The sequence below is a fragment of the Scyliorhinus torazame genome, chromosome 17 (genome assembly GCF_047496885.1).
Source record: "Scyliorhinus torazame isolate Kashiwa2021f chromosome 17, sScyTor2.1, whole genome shotgun sequence".
Classification (NCBI taxonomy): domain Eukaryota; kingdom Metazoa; phylum Chordata; class Chondrichthyes; order Carcharhiniformes; family Scyliorhinidae; genus Scyliorhinus; species Scyliorhinus torazame.
This window is the reverse complement of record NC_092723.1, coordinates 154,972,021-154,998,060: the sequence shown is the minus strand read 5'-3', so window position 1 is coordinate 154,998,060 and position 26,040 is coordinate 154,972,021. Positions and strand designations below refer to the sequence as shown.

The 26,040-nt window shown below is 47.4% G+C and overlaps 1 protein-coding gene across 4 annotated transcripts in view; it reads right to left on the bottom strand.

Annotated features, from left to right (window-relative positions):
• abca3b (ATP-binding cassette, sub-family A (ABC1), member 3b) overlaps positions 1-26,040 on the bottom strand; it is a 238,092-nt gene that overhangs the window by 134,952 nt on the left and 77,100 nt on the right. For all 4 annotated transcript variants that reach the window (XM_072481322.1, XM_072481324.1, XM_072481325.1 and 1 more), the window contains exon 10: positions 1,122-1,303. In XM_072481322.1, coding sequence (XP_072337423.1) covers positions 1,122-1,303 — 182 coding nt within the window. The remainder of the gene's footprint in view (positions 1-1,121; positions 1,304-26,040) is intronic.

The window sequence follows — 26,040 nt, the reverse complement described above, 5'->3', positions numbered from 1 at the left end:
ATAGAAGTTGAAATAAAATAGAGTTGTACCAAATACAACTGTGTTGGTTCATCTGTGCATCAGAGCACCCAACACCACAATAGTGAGCCACCTTTTTAAACTTCTGCAATCCATCTGGTGTAGGTACACAGTGCTGTGAGGGAGTTCCAGGTTTTTGACCCAGCAATAGTGAAAGAATGGCAATATATTTCCAAGTTTGGCTTAGAGGGAAACGTATACAGGTGGTGATGTTCCTATGCGCCTGCTCACATAGGAGGTCACAGGTCTGGGAGGTATTTAGAATTACCTTTGTCGAGTTGCAGCAATGCATCTGTCAATGGTACATACTGCTACTACTGTGTACAGGTGGTGAGTGGAGTGAATATTTAAGTGGTGAATGGGGTGGCAATCAAGTAGACCTTTTTTTGTCCTGTATGGTGTCAAGCAGCTTGAGTGTTGTTGGAGCTGCACTCATCCAGGAAATGGACAATATTCCATCATACTCCTGACTTATGCCTTGTAGGTGGACAGATTTTGGGGAGTCATGAGGAGTTACTCCCTGCAGAATTCACAGCCTCTGAGCTGCTCATGTAGCCACTGTATATCTATGGTCCAGTTAGATTTCTGGTAAATCTAACCTAGGATGTTGTTGTTGGGGGATTCAGTGATGATAATATCATTGAATATCAACAGGTGTTGGTTATAGAATCCCTGCAGTGCAGAAGGAGCTTATTTGGCCCATCGAGTCTGCACCGACTCGCTGAAAGAACAGCCTACCCAGGCCCACACCCCGCCCTATCCTCGTAACCCCACCTAACCGTTGGACACTAAGAGGCAATTCAGCATGGCCAATCCACCTAACATGCACATCTTTGGACTGTGGGAGGAAACTGGAGCACCAGGAGCAAACCAGGAATGATAGATTCTTTATTGTTGGAGATGGTCACTGTTTAGCACCTGCATGGTGAGAATGATTTACAGCAGACACCAAACCAACATTTAGGAATAGGTTAGATAGGCAGTTGAAGGAAAGGTGGGAGGGGAATAAAAGAAAATGGATACAAGGCAGGCACATGGAATGAAGGTTGTACCCTGGACTGATTAAATTACATACAAATTACAACAATTTTGCAGCAACTTACCAAGATGAAAAAGTACCAGGCCTGTGGTATTCCATATTCCCCAGGGAAAACAGCTTCCACGTACCAGGTAACCAAATTGTAACCAAGTGAATCAAATAGCAGCATTGCCATTGCGTGAGCAATTGTGAAACTGTCATCCACACTGACTGGCGAGTTCATGTTTGACCACTGGATACCCGTACCTTCAAACACAAAAGGAAATCAGAAAATAAACTTTCGACAGAGAATACTTAAGCCATTAGCAGCAGCAATGAATGCTCCTTGAATTAACTGTGACTTTGCCTGATGATAGTGTGTGAAGGTCACAAGAACCATTATTACAATTATTTGCAATTCTCATTTTGTACATTCCTTCCCTCCTCCCCCCTTGATGATGGACCTCTGCAAAAATCAATCTGAACCCAACTATTATTTTAAAAACCATTGCTTATCAAACAATAAGAGAGGCCAGAGATACACCAGAGCTCATGCTGAGCTTCATTTACAGCAGCCTTTGTAAGAAAGTGTGTGTCCACATATAATCAGAGCAAATTGAGCACATTTCCTGCTTGGAGAGACTTTGCATTGTCTCATTGTCCCTAAAGATATAATTTCTTGAAATTCATTCTGCATGGGCTAATGAAAAAACAGATGCTACAAATTGCTTCATACAAAGTCGTGGGGATGAAGCAGCTGCCGCATGAACTGTGTGTGTCTGACCATGTGTGAAGGCGAGGCAATGCGAGTGGGGTGGGGGGAATTGTGGCAACAAGAGAAAGGCTGAGGCATTGGGAGAGAGGCTGATGCATGGCAAGAGTGAGAGAAACAGCATGAGAGGAGATGAAGCTATGCAAAAGAGAGTCGGGCAGTGCAAGAGGGATCAAGAGAGGGTGAGGCGTCATCAAAGAGGGATAAAGAGGGTCAGGAAGTGTGAGAGAGGGTGAGGCAATGTGACAGTGGGGAGCAAGGCAGTGCAAGAGAAACAGTGAGAGAGTGAAAATAGTGGGAGAGAGTAGGAGAGGAGAGCACCCAGATGTGGACAGCTGCACCTAAAAGAGCACGAGACGCAGAGGAGCATCCTGAGACAGACAACAGCACTGAAAAGAGTGGGGGCAATGTAGACCCGGAGACAGGCAGCAGAATCTAAAAGAATAGGAGAGAGGAGGACCAGGGGATAGACGGCAGCATCTAAAAGAGCAGAAGAGAGAAGGTCCCAGAGTCTGACAGCAGCACCTAAAAGAGCTACCCAATCTGTGGCTTCAGAGCGAACTGACTGTGCTCTGGGTAAAATCAAATTGTGACACCACAGGAAAACATGTATTTGATTGGTTTATCTTTCAAAACTCTGGTAATTTTAGTACTGGAAGGTTTTATTAATAGTAAAGCTTATTAGATTGACTGGTGAATGTTTCCTATTTATCTTCATCATAGAATTTACAGTGCAGAAGGAGGCCATTCGGCCCATCGAGTCTGCACCGGCTCTTGGAAAGAGCAGCCTACCCAAGGTCAACACCTCCACCCTATCCCCACAACCCAGTAACCCCACCCAACACTAAGGGCAATTTTGGACACTAAGGGCAATTTATCACGGCCAATCCACCTAACCTGCACATCTTTGGACTGTGGGAGGAAACCGGAGCACCCGGAGGAAACCCACGCATACACGGGGAGGACGTGCAGACTCCGCACAGACAGTGACCCAAGCCGGAATCGAACCTGGGACCCTGGAGCTGTGAAGCAATTGTGCTATCCACAATGCTACCGTGCTGCCCATCTTAACTTACTTGAATTTCAATTGAGGTAAGTAGAACATTTATTGAAATAATAGCATATAAGCACAGGCAGGTCTAGAGATATTCATTAAAATTTACTCAGAAAAATAATGAAGGAACTAATTAAACATCATAAAGATGACAGTTGCAGATTGTGGGATCTCCTGTTCATCAGTGTGATCCAAGTCAAACAGATCTGCACTAAGTATTAGTAGTATGTATGTCTGCAGAAAGAATCCGGTGCTGGTCTGCGGCAACAGAAGAGCTTATACGTGACTGCTTGGAGTCAGTGAACTGGTCCATATTCAAGAACTCAGCAACCAGCCTAAACGAGTATACCACCACCGCCAAAGATTTCATCAGCAAGTGTGTAGAAGACTGCTTTCCAAAGAAGGTAGTACGTACATTCCCCGAACCGGAATGTATGGTTTAATCGGGAGATTCACTCCTTACTAAAGGCCAGGTCTGAGGTGTTCAAGACAGGCGACCCTGACCTATACAAGAAATCCAGGTCCTCCCTCCGCAAAATTATCAGGGTTGCCAAGAAACAATACCAGCCTGAAGCTAGAGTCACAGACTAATGTCATGCACTCTCGTCGACTGTGGCAAGGCGTAAATACCATAACGGGCTTTCATGCAAAACCAAGTAGAATCTCCAGCAGCAAATCACCCCTCCCCGATGAACTCAATGCATTCTATGCTCAGTTAGAGCAGGAAACCATCAAACCATTGTGAACTGCCCCAGCAGCCATGGACACACCCATACCTACCATCACAGCTTCCAAAGTCAGATCCACCTTCTTGAAACTGAACCCTCGGAAAGGGACGGGTCTTGACCGTGTCCCTGGTCATGCACTCAGATCCTGCGCGGACCAACTGACGGATGTATTTGCAGACATCTTCAACCTCTCCCTACTCCGTTCCGGGTTTCCCATCAGCTTCAAGAAGATCACCATCATACTGATGCTAAAGAAAAACCAGACAAAGTGCCCCAACGACTACTGTCCGGTGACCTTGACATCGCTCATTATGAAGTGCTTCAAGAGGTTGGTCATGAGTCACATCAACTCAATACTGAGAGTGCCTTGATCCACTGCAATTTGCATACTGCCACAACCGGTTCACAACAAACGCCATCGCCTGGCCCTACATCCATCCCTGGAACATCTCGACAACAAAGACTCCTACGTCAGACTTCTATTTATCGGCTACAGCTCCACCTTCAACACCATAATCCCAACCAAGCTGATATCAAAGCTCTAAAACCTAGGACTTGGCTCCGCCCTCTGCAACTGGATCCTCAACTACCTGACCCACAGACCACAATCAGTAAGGATAGACAACAACACCTCCTCCATGATAGTCCTCAATACCGGTCCCCTCAAGGCTGCATACCTAGCCCCCTACTATATTCCCTATACACACACGACTGTGTGGCAAAATTTGGCTCCAATTCTATTTATAAGTTTGCTGGTGACACTACCTTAGTGGGTCGGATCTCGAACAACGATGGGTCAGTGTACAGGAGGGAGATTGAGAACCTAGTGGAGTGGTGTAACAACAACAATCTCTCCCTCAATGTCAGTAAAACTAAAGAGCTGGTTATTGACTTCAGGATGCAAAGTACGTACACATCCCTGTCTGCATCAATGGTGCTGAGGTGATGGTTGACAGCTTCAAATTGCTAGGTGTGCACATCACCAACAATCTGTCCTTGTCCACCCAAGTCGATGCTACGATCAAGAAAGCACAACAGCGCCTAAACTTTCTCAGGAAACTCAGGTAATTCAGCATGTCCACGTTGTCTCTTACCAATTTTTACAGATGTACCATAGAAAGCATCCTATCTGGCTGCATCACAGCCTGGTATGGCAATTACTTGGCCCAAGACTGTAAGAAACTACAGAGAGTCATGAATGCAGCCCAGTCCATCACGCAAACCCGCCTCCCATCCATTGACTCTGACTACACTCCCGCTGCCTTGGGCAAACAGGCAACATAATCAAAGACCCCACCCACCCGGGGTATTCACTCTTCCAACTTCTTCCATCAGGCAGGAGATACAAAAGTCTGACAATACGCACTAACCGATTCAAAAACAGCTTCTTCCCCACTGTTACCAGACTCCTGAATGACCCTCGTATGGACTGATCTGATCCCTTCAAACATCTCCTCCACTGAGTAATACTGCATTCCTGTATGCTTCACCCGATGCCTTTGTCTATGTATTTACATTATGTATTTATGTATGCCCATGTTTTTTCATATATGGAATGATCTGTCTGGACAGTACGCAGAACAATACTTTTCACTGTACCTCGGTACACGTGTCAATAAAACAAATCCAATCCAATCCAAACTTGCAGCTGGAGGAACATCAGCTCAGAATCAGTGAGCTGGAGGCCAAGCGTCAGACACTGATGCATCAGTGAGAGGGAAAGTCACCTGGACATTTTATTCGAGGAGGCAGTCGCACCCTTAGGCTATGCTTCTGATCTGCATTGTGGTCAGGGGCAGGAGGGTGTGACTGCAATGAAGAGGTAAGGGGTTTGGGGGGTAGACATGAATGAGCCTAAGCCTTTGCAATTATCCAATAGGTTCCAGGTTCTTGTAGCTTGTGGGAATGAAAGCGGGAGTTCAGCGTGGATGAGCGAACCATGACACCATGATACAGGAAACTATTCCAATGCGGTCAGTTAATGGGAATGTAGCGATTGTGGGGGACAGTATAGTCAGGGGGCTAGACACAGTCTCTTCAGTAGAGAGTGAGATTCCAGAAGGCTGTGCTTCCTGCCTGGTGCCAGGGCTCAGCATATCTGCTCTGGGTTGTATTTGTCCATGTAGGTACAAATGAAATAGGGAGAACTAGGAAAGAGGCTCTGCTTAGAGAATATGAACGGCTCGGGGGCTAAATTAAAAAGCTAAACATCAAAGGTAATAATCTCTGGATTGTTACCTCAGCCACAAGCAAATTGGCAGAGGGTAAAAAAGATTAGAGAATTACATGCATGGCTCAAAGATTGGTGTAAGAGAAATGGTTTTCAATTCCTGAGGGACTGGAACCAGATTTAGGGAAAGTGGGAGCTATAGTATTGCAACAGTCTTCACCTGAATCGTGCTGGGAGCGGTTTTCTGGCAAGTCATATAACTTGGGTGGTAGAGAAGGCTTTAAACTAAATAGTGGGGACTGTGGTGTTCTTTGTGTTGCTTATTTCATGATGGTTGGCATAGTGTTCACAAAGAACACAAAATAGCTTTAACTTAAACAAAGCTATAAATTTATTAACACTACTAACTTGGATTCGACATGTACTCCTAAAGAATACACATCCCCTTTCTTTGTAAAAGAAAATTATTATAACATTGGTTGTGACATTTTCTTTAATCACTACATTTCAGGTGTGACTCTGACTATTAGCTAGTATTTATCATAAACTATATTATAATCCTGTACATTAATTCATAAATAATTGCTACATCACTTAGATGAGCAAATATTTCATTATACAGTCATCACAAATTAAGTCTCTCGGCGGTCTTCTTCTCGTCAATCTTCTGAACGGAATGTTCAAGGTATTCGATTGCTCTGCCACATTGTCTTGCTGTGTTTGTGCTAAGTAAGGATTTGGAAAGGCAATGTCTTTGAATATGTTATCAGGTGCTATAACATTTGGATGCGGAGGTTGAACTTTATGCTTGATATGCAGCAATGCTCGTCTGTTTCTCCTGAACATTGATCTCTGTTCTGTTTTGACAAAGTATGTCCTTGGTGCTACTTGTTTCAGAACTTTTGCAACGTGTTGCCATCCTCCTTCTGGATTCTGAATTCATACAAAGTCACCGCTTTGAAGTTCAGACAGAGGTTTGGTTCGTTTATCATAGTCCTCTCTTTTGCTTCTTTTTCGTTGCTGTGATCCGTTCATGTATCTCTCGGTTTCCATTTCAGGGATGGTGATCACAGGTAATGTGGTGCAAAGTCATCTACTCCTTAACATCTGAGCAGTGATAGTCCAGTTGACAGTGGTGCCACTCTGTACTCTAACAGCGCCAACGATATGTCTTGACCATCATCAATTGCTTTGAGGAATAACTTCTTTATTATCCCTACTCCTTTCTCTGCTTTTCCATTTGACTGAGTATAACATGGGCTTGAAGTGGTATGATTGAAGTTGTATTGCTCTGCAAACTGTGTCCACTCCCAACTCAGAGAAAATGTTAAGATATATCCCATGGCGTGCAAAAATTGATTTTGTTGCTTTTATCACTGATATGGCAGTCGAATCGGTTAGCATCATCACCTCTGGAAAGTTGGAGTAATAGTCTATGACCACGAGATAGTCATGACCCTGGAAATAGAATAAATCCATGCCCACTTTGCTCCATGGACTGGTAATGATTTCCATCTCTTTCATGCTTTCTTTGCTCTGTGCTGGCTGATGCATCTGGCAAATTGTACATGCTTGAACATTTTGGCTAAACTCTTGGTTTATTCCGGCCAATACACCGACTGTCTGGCTCTTCTACGATACATTTCTATGACCCTCTTGAATCTGCTGCAGAATCCCTAAACATAAACTGGCAGGAATCACAATCCTATCTCCCTTGAGCAGAAACCATCTACTGCAGAAAGATCATCTCTTATATCTTGAAAGGCAGATCGACATCCAGTAGGCCATCCTTCTTTTAGATATTGTTTCACCTTCTGGAGAGTCAAATCCTTTTCAGTTTCGGCTTTGATTAGACGTAGTTTTTGGTCAGGCACTGGTAGCATCTCGGTAAAGAAACAGGCTTGAGATTCCACTATTTGGACTATCTCGGGTTCTGATGTTTCAGCATCGGTGGTTGTCTTGAATTCTGATGTGTCAGCATCAGTAGTAGCTTTGGAAAGGTTGTCCGCAACACCTATGTCTTTCCTTGACTCGGCCAGCTGAAGTACTGGTTGAGTGAACCATTTCAACCAGCTGCAATTGTTCACAAGCATCCACTCCAATTAATGATGATTTCTCGATGGGTATCTCGATGTTCCCATTCTTAAGAACAAGACAGCAAGATCCTGTTGTGACTATTGTATTACCGTTGTAATCTGTGAGCCTACAAGTGGATTGCTTTATTAGAGGTTCCTTATAAGCATGCCTGAAAGATCGTCCCGTGAGAATACCTGCGTGTGCTCCTGTGTCAATTTTACATCGTATTCGTTTTCCATTTATTTCTAATGAGACAGTCCACTCCTTAATTATCTTCACGAGCTCTTGTACTGACTGGTTTCTCATTTCGATCCAGTAAATTAATCCTAGTGACTGCTTCAATCATGAAAGTATCCGAAATTGAATATGGTGAGCAATCCTCACTATCCGCTACGATGATGGATTTTTTCTCTTTCTTCTTAACACTTTGGATCTGTCTGAAATTTGGTGACTGGAGAAGCTGCTGAGAAACGACACTGCTCCAAAGTGGTTCAACGTGCAACAATTGGAACATTGTTTGCCTTTTGCCGGACAATTTTTTTAAACGGTGGGCGTAGCCACAGCGTGTGCACGTCATCACGCTGTGACATCACATTCAAAATGGCCACCGGCCGTTGTATGCATCTTTCTTTGCTGCGACACAACATTAATGGCGTCAGCCACGTTTTTCGATTTCACGCTCTTTTCTTTTGTCACGAACTCTGCATATTCACTCAATGCCTGTTAACTGGTCTTGCACATATTAATCACATCTTCAAGCGATAAAACCAGTCGTCTTAGCATTTTCTCGTACAAACGTTCATCATTTATCCCGACCACAACTTGATCACGCAGCATAGAATCGGAGGCTGAGGAAAAATTACAGGACTGCCCTCGCAACTTAAAACTGTTATGAAAGAATAATCTGACTCCCTCTTAATTGCAGCCGTTTTCTGAACATGTCGCGCTCATAGAACTGTTGTAGCACCATGTTGCATTTATTTTTATCCTCATCAGCACTGAGTTCAAACAAATTAAAACGTTTTAATGCTTGCGGTCCAGCCAAATTTAATAAGAGTGCTATTTTCTTTGGTCTGAGGCACTTTCAAGCGTGGAGGCAGAAAGTAAAAGTTTAAACTGCTGTTTAAAGAAAGCCCAGTTCTGGCATAGTTTACCGTGTCCCCTGAAGGCTTCTTGAGACCTTCCATCTTCTGATTAGTCTTCGTCGTAGATTTTCAGAGTTTTGTAGCTTCTGGATTGCTTCTTCAATCTCCTAATGCTATTCTTTCCTAATCTAACTGTTGTTTACTAATAGGAATAGACACTTGGTACCATGTGGTGTTCTTTGTGTTGCTTATTTCATGATGGCTGGCGTAGTGTTCACAAAGACCACAAAATAACTTTAACTTAAACAAAACTATAAATCTATTAACACTACTTTCTTGGATTCAACATGTACTCCGAAAGAATGCACAGTTGATTAATAACATCTAAACTATACTCATCTACAGCTAATCTCACTACTGGTTTAAACTATGATCTTCACTCACTTACACTATCTGTACTTCTGACTCTCACTAGCTAACTCCTGCACACATTCTCCCACAAGGCTTAGCATCATTGCCTTATATAGTTGTAACTGTAGCTCCCTCTAGTAGCTACTCTCGACACTTCATTAACCCTTGCAGTTCTGACATTATGATAATACCACATGGACAAGGAATCATGTGAGGAAAGTTGTGACACATTAAAGAGAGAGGTAAGGGCAAGAGAGCAAGGCAGCAATACGAGAATTGATTATCTGAGTGTGGCAGAAAGGGACAGGATATAAATACTTAAAAGTGAACCAGCAAATAAGGCTAGAGGTTGCACAAATAATAAAGACAGATTAAAAGGCACTCTATCTGATGCACACATTATTCACAACACGGTAGATGAATTGATGGTATAATTGGGAGTAAACAGGTACAATCTAATTGCAGTTATGGAGACATGCAGTTATAGCTGCAGGATGACCAAGGCCAGAAAGGATATTCAATATTTAGGAAGGATAGGGAAAAAGGAAAAGGAGATGATGTCACTCTGTTAATAATGGATGGGATCAGTATATTAGTGAGAGAGGACCCTAGATTGGAAGATTGTGAAGAAGTGGGTATTATTCAGAAAGTATTTTTGGGTCTAATATGGTATTCTGTGAAGCGGACTTGTGGGGGCTGTGTGTGTGTGTGTGTGTGTGTGTCCCTGTGCGTGACTAATTTAATTAAGCTGACAACTGAGCGCCCACAGAGCTGAGGCTATCAAAGAGGCTAGGTGTAAAAAGCAGGTACTTGTAGTGAATATAGCCAAGTTGGATGTTCCACAAGTAAGACAGGGGTAGAAATTTGCATTATGTGATAAAGAAAGTTTGTTGTGTTCTGTTGTTAAAACTCAAAGGGAAGGAAGAAGGGATTACAACTTGCAAAAGGTCATAAGTAAATAAGGTGAGTTACTACATTTATTTTACGCAAAAGTAGTGGCCATAGTCGAACATAAAATATCTTTCTATTCTTGGAAAGATAAATTTCAAAGAAAGACAACAACAATGGGAAAAGACGAAAGAGAAAATAGTATTTAAAGATAGGTTAGGAGCTGGGTTTTTTAGAAAATTATTTATTGAGGCATTTATAATTTTTCACAATTTTAAACATCAGATTTCAACAAGAACAAAATAGAACCAATAAACCCTCCAGTCACAAACCCCAGCCTACATGGCTTACAGACAGTACCACCTTCCCCAGCCCCCCCTTCCGTTGGTTCTCCTGCCCTTACTCGTCCCCTCCATGCCTCCCCTTCCCTCACCCCTGCTGACAGATTGATTTTTCTCAAAGACGTTGATGAATGGCTGCCACCTCCGAGCAATCCCCTGCAACGAACCGCTCAAGGCAAATTTAATTTTCTCGAGTCTGAGAAACCCCGCCATGTCGCTAACCCATACCCCCGACTTTGAGGGCTCCGAGTCCCTCTATCCTAGTATGCTCCGTCTCCAGGCCACCAGGAAGGCAAAGGCCAGAACATCGGCCTCTCTCACCCCATGGGCTCCCGGATCTTCCGACACACCAAAGATCGCCACCTCTGGACTCGGCACCACCCTGAGCTTCAATACCTCTGACGTGATGTCAGCAAACCCCTGCCAGAAACCCCTCAGCCTCGGACGTGCCCAAAACATATGGACATGGTTCGCAGGACCCCCCGCACGGCACCCACACTTATCCTCCACCCCCTCAAAGAACCTGCTCATCCGGGCCACAGTCATGTGTGCCCTGTGGACCACCTTAAATTGTATCAGGCTGAGCATGGCATACGAGGATGCATTGACTCGCCTCAAGGCCTCCTCCCATAATCCAGCCTCCAACTCCCCACCCAGCTCTTCTTCCCACTTTCTCTTCACATCCCCCATCGGTGCTCCCTCCCACTCCATCAGTTCCTGTTCTCGATAGCATCTTGTCCCATAGGCAAGTGCGGGAAGGTCAAAACCTGCCTCTGCACAAAATCCCTCATTCCCACCTGGCAACTCAAACTCCTTCTCCAGCTCCTCCAAACACGGGAAACCCTCATCAATAAACAGATCTACAAACCTCTCAATCCTCGCCCGCTGCCATTTCCAAAATCCCACCCCCCCCTTCCCCGGAGCATACTGGCGGTTGCCATATATAGGTGCCCACACTGATGCCCCCTCCAACCCCATATGCTGCCTCCACCCTCAGGGCTGCCACTACTACCGGATTTATGGAGTATCTGTCCGGTGCGAACGGCAGAGGTGCCATTAGCAGTGCCCCCAAACTCGTGACTTTACATGAGGCCGCCTCTACCCGCTCCCAACCCGACTCCTTCCCCACTACCCACTTTCTGACCATTGCAATATTCGCCGCCCAATATTTGAAAGAGCCAGCCCCCTCTACCCCACGCCCCCGCTCCAGCAGCACCTTTTTTACCCGCAGGATTTTTCCTGCCCAGACAAATCTCAAGATCACTGCATTCACTTTTTTAAAAAACGCCTTGGGGATAAAAATTGGAAGGCTCTGAAAAACAAACAAAAACCTCGGGAGGACCGACATTTTAAATGTCTGTACCTGCCCTGCCAATGATAATGGGAGTGCATCCCACCTCCGAAAATCTCCCCTCATCCGCTCCACCAGCCGACCCAAATTCAGCTTATGCAGCTGCACCCACTCCCACGCCACCTACTGAAAGTTCCCTCTCACCACCTTGAACGGCATCTCACCCAATCTCTCTTCCTGCCCCCTTGCCTGAATCGCCAAGACCCCACTCTTACCCATATTCAATTTATACTCCAAAAACCGACCAAATTCCTCGAAAATCCCCATAATCCCTCCAATCCCCTCCCCCCAGCGGGTCTGATATGTATAAAATTAAATCGTCCGCGTAAAGCGAGACCTTGTGCTCCATCCCCCCTCCCTGTACTATTCCCTGCCAGACCCTCGACGCTCTCAGTGCCATTGCCAACGGCTCTATAGCCAGGGCAAACAGCAGTGGGGAAACTGGGCACCCCTGCTTCTTCCCACGATGCAACCTGAAATAGTCTGATCTCACCCGGTTCGTCCACACACTTGCCCCCGGTGCCTGATATAACAACTGCCATGTTCTTGCCTGTCTAAATCCTCTTGAAGCCTCTTTGCATCCTTCTCACAACTCACATTCCCACCAGTTTTGTGTCATCAGAAATCTTGGAAATATTAAATTTGGTCCCTATATCCAAATCATTGATTTAGGTTGTGAATAGTTGGGGCCCAAGCACTGACCCTTGTGGTACTCCAACCTGCCAACTTGAGAATGACCCAGTTATTCATGCTCTTGGTCTGTAACATTGTAGATAGCAGATGAGGAACATGTCAACCATGATAGAATGGCAGAGCTGACTCGATGGGCCGAATGGCCTAATTCTGTTCCTACATCTTATGAACTTATGAACTCTGTTTTCTGTTCATTAACCAATTCTCAATACATGCCTGTATATTACCCCCAAGCCCATGTGCTGTAATTTTGTTTACTAACCTCTTGTGTTGGACCTTTTCAAAATCCAAATACACCACATCCACTGGTTCCTCTTAATCTATTTTGCTATTTACATCCTCAAAAAATTCCAACAGCTTGTTAATCATGATTTCTCTTTCAGAAATCGATGTTGACTCTGCCTAATCCTACCGTTATTTTCCAAGTGTTGAATTAACACATTCTTTGTAATTGATTCTAGCATTTTCCTACTACTGATGTGAGGCTAATAGATTTGTAACTCCCCATTTTCTCAACAACTGCGGTGCGGGAGGGAGGTGGGGGGTACTCCCAGCTCCTTTGCCCCATTGAAGACCCTTAGCAATAACGGTCCCAACACCCCTGAGAACGTCTTGTAAAATTCCACAGGGTACCCTTCAGGACCCGTGGCCTTACCCAATTGCCTCCAGCCCCTCCATTACTTCTACCTACTACCAGGCCAATTGGGGCCCCAGGCCCTCCACCAACTCCAACCTTCGGGAACTCCAACTTTTCCAGAAACCGTCTCATCCCCTCTTCTCTGGCTTTGGTTCCGACTCGTACAATTTACTATAGGAGTCCCTAAACACCCGTTCACGTCCACCAGGTCAAAGACCGTATTTTCACTTTCCCAATCTCTCTCGCTGCCTCTTGCTTCCTCAATTGGTGCGCTAACATCCTGCTCGCCTTCTCCCTATGTGCTCGAATCGAAATAAACTCCCCCCCTGTCCACTGCCTTCAGCACCTCCCAAACCATACATGCCGAAACCTCCCCTTAAGATGGCCTTCCTCACCCGCTCACGCACCTCTTCCTCCACCAATAGATCCACATCCAGCCTCCATTGCGGGCGCTGGCCCCCCCCTTTGTTCACTCGTAGATCCACCCAGTGCAGGGCATGGTCCGACACCACTATTGCCGAATACTCGCTATCAACCACCCCTGCCAACAACGTCTTGTCAAACAAAAAGAAGTCTATTCGGCTTCCGGGTGAGGCGATGACCAGCTGAGTCGCACGTTTCGGCAGCTCCCGGTGGAACAGACTTTTGGGTTCTTAATAAGAGCCCCAACGGCAATTTTAACGGCTAAAAGTACTGTGCCGTGAACCAGAAGGGAATCCCCCCTGGATACAGATGAAAAACGGAGAGGAAGGTGGCCGGATTGCGGTGGATCCTTTAGAGCAGCGGCAAGGAAGGCAAGCAAAAACCAAGATGGCGTCGGAAGGTGGCAGTTTAATATGGGGCCCTGAACAACACGAGTTTTTGAAACGCTGCGTGGAAGAACTCAAAAAGGAAATGAAGAAGGAGCTGTTGGCCCCGATATTACAGGCGATCGAAGGGCTAAAGGAGGAGCAAAAGACGGGTCGTGAAGGCAAAGGCTGCCGAGAATGAGGACGACATACAGGGCCTGGTGGTGAAGACGGAGATGCAATAGGCACACCATAAACGATGTGTGGAAAGGCTGGAGGTGCTGGAGAACAACGCGAGGAGGAACAACCTAAGGATTCTTGGTCTTCCTGAAGGTGCAGAGGGAGCGGACGTCGGGGCATATGTGAGCACGATGCTGCACTCGTTAATGGGAGCGGAGGCCCCGGCGGGTCCGCTGGAGGTGGAGGGAGCATACCGAGTGATGGCGCGAGGACCGAGAGCAGGAGAAATTCCTAGAGCCATAGTGGTGAGATTCCTCCGTTTTAAGGACAAAGAGATGGTCCTTAGATGGGCAAAGAAAACTCGGAGCAGTAAGTGGGAGAACGCGGTGATCCGCGTATACCAAGACTGGAGTGCGGAGGTGGCGAGAAGGAGGGCGAGCTTTAATCGGGCCAAGGCGGTGCTTCACAAAAAGAAGATAAAATTCGGAATGCTGCAACCGGCAAGACTCTGGGTCACATATCAAGGGAGGCACCACTACTTTGAGACGGCGGATGAGGAGTGGACTTTTATCGTGGAAGAAAAATTGGAATGAGCGGGTTATTTTAAATTTTAAAAAAAAGAACGTTTGAAACAAAGTGGTGGGGCGAGTATGGGGGGGGCGAAGAGGGGGGTAAAAAGGGGGGAAAGAGGAGTTTTATGTTATTAATCCTGCGATGTGGTAACTTTTCTCTCTTCCACAGGAGGTGGTGGGGGGAAGAAAGGAGGTGGAGGAGATGGGGCGTTGGCCATTGGGGGCGGGGCCAAGGGGGAAGCGCGGGCTCGGTTCCCGCGCTATGATAATCATGGCGGGAATAGGGAAGCAGGAAGGAGGGGGCGTCGCACGGTGCAAGCCGAGGTCACCGGGGGAAGCCGAGGTCGGCCAGAGTTTGCTGACTTCTGGGAGCAACATGGGGGGTGTAACTACGCCAGTGGGGGATCTAGCGGGGGGGGGGTGGGAGGGGGGAATTATTGGGCTGCTGCTGCTGGGGAGAGGGGGGAGCTGGCATGGGGTGGGATGGGCAGGGGAGCACCGCCTGGGGGGGGACACAGCTGCGTGGGAACCGGGTGAGGAGCTGGAAAAAGGGGATGGCTAATCGACAAGGGGGGGGGTAAAAAGCCCCCCAACCCGGCTGATCACGTGGAACGTGAGAGGGCTGAACGGGCCGATAAAGAGGGCACGGGTACTCGCACACCTTAAGAAACTTAAGGCAGACGTGGTTATGTTACAGGAAACGCACTTGAAACTGATAGACCAGGTGAGACTACGCAAAGGTTGGGTGGGGCAGGTGTTCCATTCGGGGCTAGATGCGAAAAACAGGGGGGTGGCTATATTAGTGGGGAAACAGGTAATGTTTGAGGCAAAGACTAAAGTGGCGGATAGCGGGGGCAGATACGTGACGGTGAGTGGCAAACTACAGGGGGAGACGGTGGTTTTGGTAAACGTATATGCCCCGAACTGGGATGATGCCAATTTTATGAGGCGTATGCTAGGACGCATCCCGGACCTAGAGGTGGGAAAGTTGGTAATGGGGGGAGATTTCAATACGGTGTTGGAACCAGGGCTGGACAGGTCGAGGTCCAGGACTGGAAGGAGGCCGGCAGCAGCCAAGGTGCTTAAAGATTTTATGGAGCAGATGGGAGGAGTAGACCCGTGGAGATTTAGCAGACCTAGGAGTAAGGAGTTTTCGTTTTTCTCCTATGTCCACAAAGTCTATTCGCGAATAGACTTTTGTGTTTTGGGAAGGGCGTTGATCCCGAAGGTGAGGGGAACGGAGTATACGGCTATAGCCATTTCGGATCACGCTCCACATTGAGTGGACTTGGAGATAGGGGAGGAAACAGATGGGCGCCCACCCTGGAGAATGGACAAGGGACTAATGGCAGATGATGGGGTGTGTCTAAGGGTGAGGGGGTGCATTGAAAAGTACTTGGAACTCAATGATAATGGGGAGGTCCAGGTGGGAGTGGTCTGGGAGGCGCTGAAGGCAGTGGTTAGAGGGGAGCTGATATCAATAAGGGCACATAAAGGAAAGCAGGAGAGTAGGGAACGGGAGCGGTTGCTGCAAGAACTTCTGAGGGTGGACAGGCAATATGTGGAGGCACCGGAGGAGGGACTGTACAGGGAAAGGCAAAGGCTACACGTAGAATTTGACTTGCTGACAACGGGTACTGCAGAGGCACAGTGGAGGAAGGCACAGGGTGTACAGTACGAATATGGGGAGAAGGCGAGCAGGTTGCTGGCCCACCAATTGAGGAAAAGGGGAGCAGCGAGGGAAATAGGGGGAGTGAGGGATGAGGAAGGAGAGATGGAGCGGGGAGCGGAGAGAGTGAATGGAGTGTTCAAGGCATTTTATAAAAAAATTAAAAGAAGCTCAACCCCCGGATGGGAGGGAGAGAATGGTGGGCTTTCTGGACCGGCTGGAATTTCCCAAGGTGGAGGAGCAGGAAAGGGTGGGACTGGGAGCACAGATTGAAATAGAGGAAGTAGTGAAAGGAATTAGGAGCATGCAGGCGGGGAAGGCTCCGGGACCGGATGGATTCCCAGTTGAATTTTACAAGAAATATATGGACTTGCTCGCCCCGCTACTGATGAGGACCTTTAATGAGGCAAAGGAAAGGGGACAGCTGCCCCCGACTATGTCAGAGGCAACGATATCGCTTCTCCTAAAGAAGGAAAAGGACCCGCTGCAATGCGGGTCCTATAGACCTATTTCCCTCCTAAATGTAGACGCTAAGATTCTGGCCAAGGTAATGGCAATGAGGATAGAGGATTGTGTCCCGAGGGTGGTCCATGAGGACCAAACTGGGTTTGTGAAGGGGAGACAGCTGAATGCGAATATACGGAGGCTGCTAGGGGTAATGATGATGCCCCCACCAGAGGGGGAAGCGGAGATAGTGGTGGCGATGGATGCCGAGAAAGCATTTGATAGAGTGGAGTGGGATTATCTGTGGGAGGTGCTGAGGAGATTTGGTTTTGGAGATGAGTATGTTGGATGGGTGCAGCTGTTGTATAGGGCCCCAGTGGCGAGTGTGGTCACGAATTTTGGATTTCGGCGGCAGCGGTGCGCAGGGGCCTTCTGGGAGGTGAGTAGTGAGTTTAAAAGCTCTTACCTTTACAGGAGCAGCCCTTTGGATTTCGGCGGCAGCGGTGCGCAGGGGCCTTCTGGGAGGTGAGTAGTGTATTTAAAAACCTTACCTTTACAGGAGCAGCCCTTTGGATTTCGGCGGCAGCGGTGCGCAGGGGCCTTCTGGGAGGTGAGTAGTGAGTTTAAAAGCTCTTACCTTTACAGGAGCAGCCCTTTGGATTTCGGCGGCAGCGGTGCGCAGGGGCCTTCTTGGAGGTGAGTAGTGAGTTTAAAAAGCCTTGCCTGGTCCCGTGTCTGTTCTTCTTTTCTGTTTTATTTGTTTTTATATAAGGCGGGAACCGGAAGTTCGACCTCTGGCAAGTCCCCCCCACCCCCAACCAATAAATTCTGGTGGAGAGGAAACCCGAGACACTACACGTGTAGTGTCTCCCACCCGCCCTCCTCCTCTAACCTAATAATAAGACCCATTGGTGTAAGGTAAGTGCCATATTATATTATTAGCATTGTGCAGGTCAAGGATCGGAGGTGGAGGAGCAGTCTCTGTCAGCGAGAGAACCTGAGAACATCTCAGACACTCAGAAGGTAAGTAAGTGATTTTTACTTTTATACCTTTTTTCAAATTGTGTGTGTCGGGGGGAAACTGAAGTGACATCACAGAAAAGCTGTGACCTGAGTGGCTGGTTGGGATTCTAACCTAAATTTTAAAACAAATTTGAGTATTTGGGAACTAATTAAACATAATAACTTAATTATAATTTAGAGGATATCTAAGCCAGAGATCGGAGAGTATTCTAGTTAGCTATCACATTTCTATTAGAAATCTAGTGCTAGGAAACAGATAGTTGACAGTAACTTTGCAATTTAAAAAAAAAGTATTAAAAAAAAGACAAATTTTAATTAATTGACGCAATGTCAGTTAGAGGGGTGCTGTGCTCTGACTGTGAGATGTGGCAGGTCCGGGAGGCTTCCAACGTCCCGGATGGCTTCATCTGCAGAAAGTGCACCCAACTGCAGCTCCTCACAGACCGCATGGTTCGGTTGGAGCAGCAATTGGATGCACTTAGGAGCATGCAGGTGGCGGAAAGCGTCATAGATCGCAGTTATGTAAATGTGGTCACACCCAAGGTGCAGGCAGAGAAATGGGTGACCACCAGAAAGGGCAGGCAGTCAGTGCAGGAATCCCCTGTGGTTGTCCCCCTCTCGAACAGATATACCCCTTTGGATACTGTCGGGGGGGATAGCCTATCAGGGGAAAACAGCAGCAGCCAGAGCAGTGGCACCACGGCTGGCTCTGATGTTCAGAAGGGAGGGTCAAAGCGCAGAAGAGTAATAGTAATAGGGGACTCTATAGTCAGGGGCACAGATAGGCGCTTCTGTGGACGTGAAAGAGACTCCAGGATGGTATGTTGCCTCCCTGGTGCCAGGGTCCAGGATGTCTCCGAACGGGTAGAGGGAATCCTGAAGGGGGAGGGCAAACAGGCAGAGGTCGTTGTACATATTGGTACTAACGACATAGGCAGGAAGGGGCATGAGGTCCTGCAGCAGGAGTTCAGGGAGCTAGGCAGAAAGTTAAAAGACAGGACCTCGAGGGTTGTGATCTCGGGATTACTCCCTGTGCCACGTGCCAGTGAGGCTAGAAATAGGAAGATAGAGCAGACAAACACGTGGCTAAACAGCTGGTGTAGGAGGGAGGGTTTCCGTTATCTGGACCACTGGGAGCTCTTCCGGGGCAGGTGTGGCCTGTATAAGATGGACGGGTTGCATCTAAACCGGAGAGGCATAAATATCCTGGCCGCGAGGTTTGCTAGTGTCACAAGGGAGGGTTTAAACTAGTATGGCAGGGGGGTGGGCGCGGGAGCAATAGGTCAGAAGGTGAGAGCATTGAGGGAGAACTAGGGAATAGGGACAGTGTGGCTCTGAGGCAGAGCAGACGGGGAGAAGTTGCTGAACACAGCGGGTCTGGTGGCCTGAAGTGCATATGTTTTAATGCAAGGAGCATTACGGGTAAGGCAGATGAACTTAGAGCTTGGATTACTACTTGGAACTATGATGTTGTTGCCATTACAGAGACCTGGTTGAGGGAAGGGCAGGATTGGCAGCTAAACGTTCCAGGATTTAGATGTTTCAGGCGGGATAGAGGGGGATGTAAAAGGGGAGGCGGAGTTGCGCTACTTGTTCGGGAGAATATCACAGCTATACTGCGAGAGGACACCTCAGAGGGCAGTGAGGCTATATGGGTAGAGATCAGGAATAAGAAGGGTGCAGTCACAATGTTGGGGGTATACTACAGGCCTCCCAACAGCCAGCGGGAGATAGAGGAGCAGATAGGTAGACAGTTTTTGGAAAAGAGTAAAAACAACAGGGTTGTGGTGATGGGAGACTTCAACTTCCCCAATATTGACTGGGACTCACTTAGTGCCAGGGGCTTAGATGGGGCGGAGTTTGTAAGGAGCATCCAGGAGGGCTTCTTAAAACAATATGTAAACAGTCCAACTAGGGAAGGGGCGGTACTGGACCTGGTATTGGGGAATGAGCCCGGCCAGGTGGTAGATGTTTCAGTAGGGGAGCATTTCGGTAACAGTGACCACAATTCAGTAAGTTTTAAAGTACTGGTGGACAAGGATAAGAGTGGTCCGAGGATGAATGTGCTAAATTGGGGGAAGGCTAATTATAACAATATTAGGCGGGAACTGAAGAACATAGATTGGGGGCGGATGTTTGAGGGCAAATCAACATCTGACATGTGGGAGGCTTTCAAGTGTCAGTTGAAAGGAATACAGGACAGGCATGTTCCTGTGAGGAAGAAAGATAAATACGGCAATTTTCGGGAACCTTGGATGACGAGTGATATTGTAGGCCTCGTCAAAAAGAAAAAGGAGGCATTTGTCAGGGCTAAAAGGCTGGGAACAGACGAAGCCTGTGTGGCATATAAGGAAAGTAGGAAGGAACTTAAGCAAGGAGTCAGGAGGGCTAGAAGGGGTCATGAAAAGTCATTGGCAAATAGGGTTAAGGAAAATCCCAAGGCTTTTTACACGTACATAAAAAGCAAGAGGGTAGCCAGGGAAAGGGTTGGCCCACTGAAGGATAGGCAAGGGAATCTATGTGTGGAGCCAGAGGAAATGGGCGAGGTACTAAATGAATACTTTGCATCAGTATTCACCAAAGAGAAGGAATTGGTAGATGTTGAGTCTGGAGAAGGGGGTGTAGATAGCCTGGGTCATATTGTGATCCAAAAAGACGAGGTGTTGGGTGTCTTAAAAAATATTAAGGTAGATAAGTCCCCAGGGCCTGATGGGATCTACCCCAGAATACTGAAGGAGGCTGGAGAGGAAATTGCTGAGGCCTTGACAGAAATCTTTGGATCCTCGCTGTCTTCAGGGGATGTCCCGGAGGACTGGAGAATAGCCAATGTTGTTCCTCTGTTTAAGAAGGGTAGCAAGGATAATCCCGGGAACTACAGGCCGGTGAGCCTTACTTCAGTGGTAGGGAAATTACTGGAGAGAATTCTTCGAGACAGGATCTACTCCCATTTGGAAGCAAATGGACGTATTAGTGAGAGGCAGCACGGTTTTGTGAAGGGGAGGTCGTGTCTCACCAACTTGATAGAGTTTTTCGAGGAGGTCACTAAGATGATTGATGCAGGTAGGGCAGTAGATGTTGTCTATATGGACTTCAGTAAGGCCTTTGACAAGGTCCCTCATGGTAGACTAGTACAAAAGGTGAAGTCACACGGGATCAGGGGTGAACTGGCAAGGTGGATACAGAACTGGCTAGGCCATAGAAGGCAGAGGGTAGCAATGGAGGGATGCTTTTCTAATTGGAGGGCTGTGACCAGTGGTGTTCCACAGGGATCAGTGTTGGGACCTTTGCTGTTTGTAGTATATATAAATGATTTGGAGGAAAATGTAACTGGTCTGATTAGTAAGTTTGCAGACGACACAAAGGTTGGTGCAATTGCGGATAGCGATGAGGACTGTCAGAGCATACAGCAGGATTTAGATTGTCTGGAGACTTGGGCGGAGAGATGGCAGATGGAGTTTAATCCGGACAAATGTGAGGTAATGCATTTTGGAAGGGCTAATGCAGGTAGGGAATATACAGTGAATGGTAGAACCCTCAAGAGTATTGAAAGTCAAAGAGATCTAGGAGTACAGGTCCACAGGTCATTGAAAGGGGCAACACAGGTGGAGAAGGTAGTCAAGAAGGCATACGGCATGCTTGCCTTCATTGGCCGGGGCATTGAGTATAAGAATTGGCAAGTCATGTTGCAGCTGTATAGAACCTTAGTTAGGCCACACTTGGAGTATAGTGTTCAATTCTGGTCGCCACACTACCAGAAGGATGTGGAGGCTTTAGAGAGGGTGCAGAAGAGATTTACCAGAATGTTGCCTGGTATGGAGGGCATAAGCTATGAGGAGCGATTGAATAAACTCGGTTTGTTCTCACTGGAACGAAGGAGGTTGAGGGGCGACCTGATAGAGGTATACAAAATTATGAGGGGCATAGACAGAGTGGATAGTCAGAGGCTTTTCCCCAGGGTAGAGGGGTCAATTACTAGGGGGCATAGGTTTAAGGTGAGAGGGGCAAGGTTTAGAGTAGATGTACGAGGCAAGTCTTTTACGCAGAGGGTAGTGGGTGCCTGGAACTCACTACCGGAGGAGGTAGTGGAAGCAGGGACGATAGGGACATTTAAGGGGCATCTTGACAAATATATGAATAGGATGGGAATAGAAGGATACGGACCCAGGAAGTGTAGAAGATTGTAGTTTAGTCGGGCAGTATGGTCGGCACGGGCTTGGAGGGCTGAAGGGCCTGTTCCTGTGCTGTACATTTCTTTGTTCTTTGTTTTGTTCTTTGAATGGACGGGGATCTGCATACTTTCGGCTCCATAGAGGGACAAGGCAGGGATGCCCTCTGTCCCCATTATTGTTTGCACTGGCGATTGAGCCCCTGGCAATAGCATTGAGGGGTTCCAAGAAGTGGAGGGGAGTACTTAGAGGAGGAGAAGAACACCAGGTATCTCTATATGCGGATGATTTGTTGCTATATGTAGCGGACCCGGCGGAGGGGATGCCAGAGATAATGCGGACACTTCGGGAGTTTGGAGAATTCTCAGGTTATAAACTGAACATGGGGAAAAGTGAGTTGTTTGTGGTGCATCCAGGGGAGCAGAGCAGAGAAATAGAGGACTTTCCGCTGAGGAAGGTAACAAGGGACTTTCGTTACTTGGGGATCCAGATAGCCAAGAATTGGGGTACATTGCATAGGTTAAATTTAACGCGATTGGTGGAACAAATGGAGGAGGACTTCAAGAGATGGGACATGGTATCCCTGTCACTGGCAGGGAGGGTGCAGGCGGTTAAAATGGTAGTCCTCCCGAGATTCCGCTTTGTGTTTCAGTGCCTCCCGGTGGTGATCACGAAGGCTTTTTTCAAAAGGATCGAAAAGAGTATCATGAGTTTTGTGTGGGCCGGGAAGACCCCGAGAGTGAGGAAGGGATTCTTACAGCGTAGTAGGGATAGGGGGGGGCTGGCACTACCGAGCCTAAGTGAGTACTACTGGGCCGCCAATATCTCAATGGTAAGTGGATGGGAGAAGAGGAGGGAGCGGCGTGGAAGAGATTGGAGAGGGCGTCCTGTAGGGGGACTAGCCTACAAGCTATGGTGACGGCCCCATTGCCGTTCTCACCGAAGAAATACACCACAAACCCGGTGGTGGTGGCGACTTTGAAAATTTGGGGACAGTGGAGACGGCATAGGGGAAAGACGGGAGCCTTGGTGGGATCCCCGATAAGAAATAACCATAGGTTTGCCCCGGGGAGAATGGATGGGGGATTTGGAATATGGCAAAGAGCAGGAGTAACGCAACTGAAAGATCTGTTTGTGGATGGGAAGTTCGCAAGTCTGGGAGCGCTGACCGAGAAATATGGGTTGCCCCAAGGGAATGCATTCCGGTATATGCAACTGAGGGCTTTTGCGAGGCCACAGGTGAGGGAATTCCCGCAGCTCCCGACGCATGAGGTGCAGGACAGAGTGATCTCAAAGACATGGGTGGGGGACGGTAAGGTGTCAGATATATACAGGGAAATGAGGGACGAGGGGGAGATTATGGTAGATGAGCTGAAAGGGAAATGGGAAGAGCTGGGGGAGGAGATTGAGGAGGGGCTGTGGGCGGATGCCCTAAATAGGGTAAACTCATCGTCCTCGTGTGCCAGGCTAAGCCTGATTCAATTTAAGGTGTTACACAGGGCGCATATGACTGGAGCACGGCTCAGTAAATTCTTTGGGGTAGAGGATAGGTGTGCAAGATGCTCGAGAAGCCCAGCGAATCACACCCACATGTTCTGGTCATGTCCGGCACTACAGGGGTTCTGGATGGGGGTGACAAAGGTGCTTTCGAAAGTAGTGGGGGTCCAGGTCGAACCAAGCTGGGGGTTGGCTATATTTGGGGTTGCACAAGAGCTGGGAGTACAGGAGGCGAGAGAGGCCGACGTTTTGGCCTTTGCGTCCCTAGTAGCCCGGCGCAGGATACTGTTGATGTGGAAGGAAGCCAAGCCCCCGGGGGTGGAGACCTGGATAAATGACATGGCAGGGTTTATAAAGCTGGAACGGATTAAGTTCGTCCTAAGGGGATCGGCTTAAGGGTTCACCTGGTTATATATTATTTATTCTTTGTTTATAAAACAGGTCATTGTTATTTATACTGTTATATTATTGTGTAAAGGATACACAATGTACTGTGATGGTTGACCAAAAATTTTCAATAAAATATTTTTTTTAAAAAGAAGTCTATTCGGGAGTACACCTTGTGCACATGGGGGTGAAACAAATATTCTTTCGCCCTCAGCCTCCCAAATCTCCACGGATCCACCCCCCCATGTGCTCCACGAACTCCAGAAGCTCCTGGCTGTTGCTGACACCCTCCCCGACCTCGAGCTCGACCGGTCCAGTCTTGGATCCACGCCCGCATTAAAGTCCCCCCCCCCCCTATAATCAACAGGTCAGGGCTCCTCCCCAGTACCTGCCTCATAAATTCAACAATGTCCCAGTTCAGGGCATAGATGTTTACAAACATCACCGGCATCCTCTCCAGTTTTCCGCTCACCATAACATACTTTCCCCCAGAGTCAGCCACTATATTTCCCACCTCAAACGCCACCGCTTATTGATCAAAATCGCCACCCTCTTCGTTTTAGAGTCCAATCCCTTCCTCAGTCGAGTCTGGTCTTCCACCTTCAGGTGAGTCTCCTGTAACATGGCCACATCCGCCTTTAATCTTTTTAAATGTGCGAACACGCAGGCCATCTTGACCGCCCATTCAACCTTCACGTGTTCCACGTGATCAGACTGGTCGGAGAACACCCTACCTACTTTCTCCTGGGAGTCGCCTCTGCTGATCTTGCATCAGCCCCATCTCCGCTGCCATCGAGGCGAACTTCTCCTCGTATTCCCCCACCACCTCCTTCATCTTCTGGATCGCCTGATCCTGGGCTGCCAGCTTTGTCTCCAAGCGGTCGAACACTGCCTTAATCGAATCCACCGCCCGGATCAGGTCCTCCAGACTTTCCTTCGTTGCTGGATGAACTTCTCATTCAGGAAGCCCACCAGCTGCTCTGTTGACCATTGAGCCGGCAGGGCCGATACATGCCCCCCCCCCCCCCCCCCCCCCCCGCCCCGCCATCTCCACATGCGTTGCTGGCACCGTACCAACTCTTACAGTCTGATTCCCTCTTTTGCGACTACTTTTGGCCCTCACGTCCATACACCAATGGGTCAATCTCTTCCTCTCACTCTTCTGCACTTTTTGCCTCCTCACATCCACCCATTAACCGGGGAAAAGGTCCGAAAAAAAGGTCACGAGCGGGAGCCACCAAATGTGCGACCACTCACACAATGGCCACCACCGGAAGTCCGTTAGGAGCTGTATTGGGTGTCACAATGTAAGATCTCCTGGAGTCCTCTGTGCTGGGACAGAAAAGTGCCCATTTTTCCAGAAAGCCGGGTTTTGTTTCAAAGTTTTTTTTGGAATTTCTATGGTAGAGTGGGAGTGAGAGAGAAGCCTTGTGACATATCTCCCATATTGCAACAGTGGGGTTGCCTTGTGGTAATATCACTGGAATTTTTTATGGATTAAGTATCTATAAAGAGATTGTTGTCTCAAGAGGTGTTTATTGTAAGTCTAACCAAATAGGAATCTTTTTGAGGGAATGTTCTGTAAGACTAATTTTAACTGTATAAATGTAATATTGTGCTTACGATTTATTTTGTTAATAAATATTTCACTAAATATTTAACATTTCCAAAATTTGTGGTCCCTGACTTCAATGCACGTATCCTCTTGTGGTAAAATACAAAAATTGTTGTGATAGCTTGCCAAGTTTCCCTTTGGCATTTACCACCTGCTGTTTATAACAAGATCAAGCTGTAGCATCAATTTGGGTGGAACCATAAAACAGCAAGGGGTAACAAACATTGGTAGGAGTTGTTTGTGGGGCATTGGAATTAGAGGCGCATGTGACAAGGGTAATACAGTAACCATGGGGAACTTCAATCTACATTTAGATTGGGTAAACTTAATCAGCACCAATGCTGTAGAGGACGAGTTCCTGGAATGTAAACAAGATGGTTTTCTACAACGATATGTTGAGAAACCAACTAGGGAATGGGCTAATTTAGATCCCGTATTTAATGAGAAAGCGCTAAAT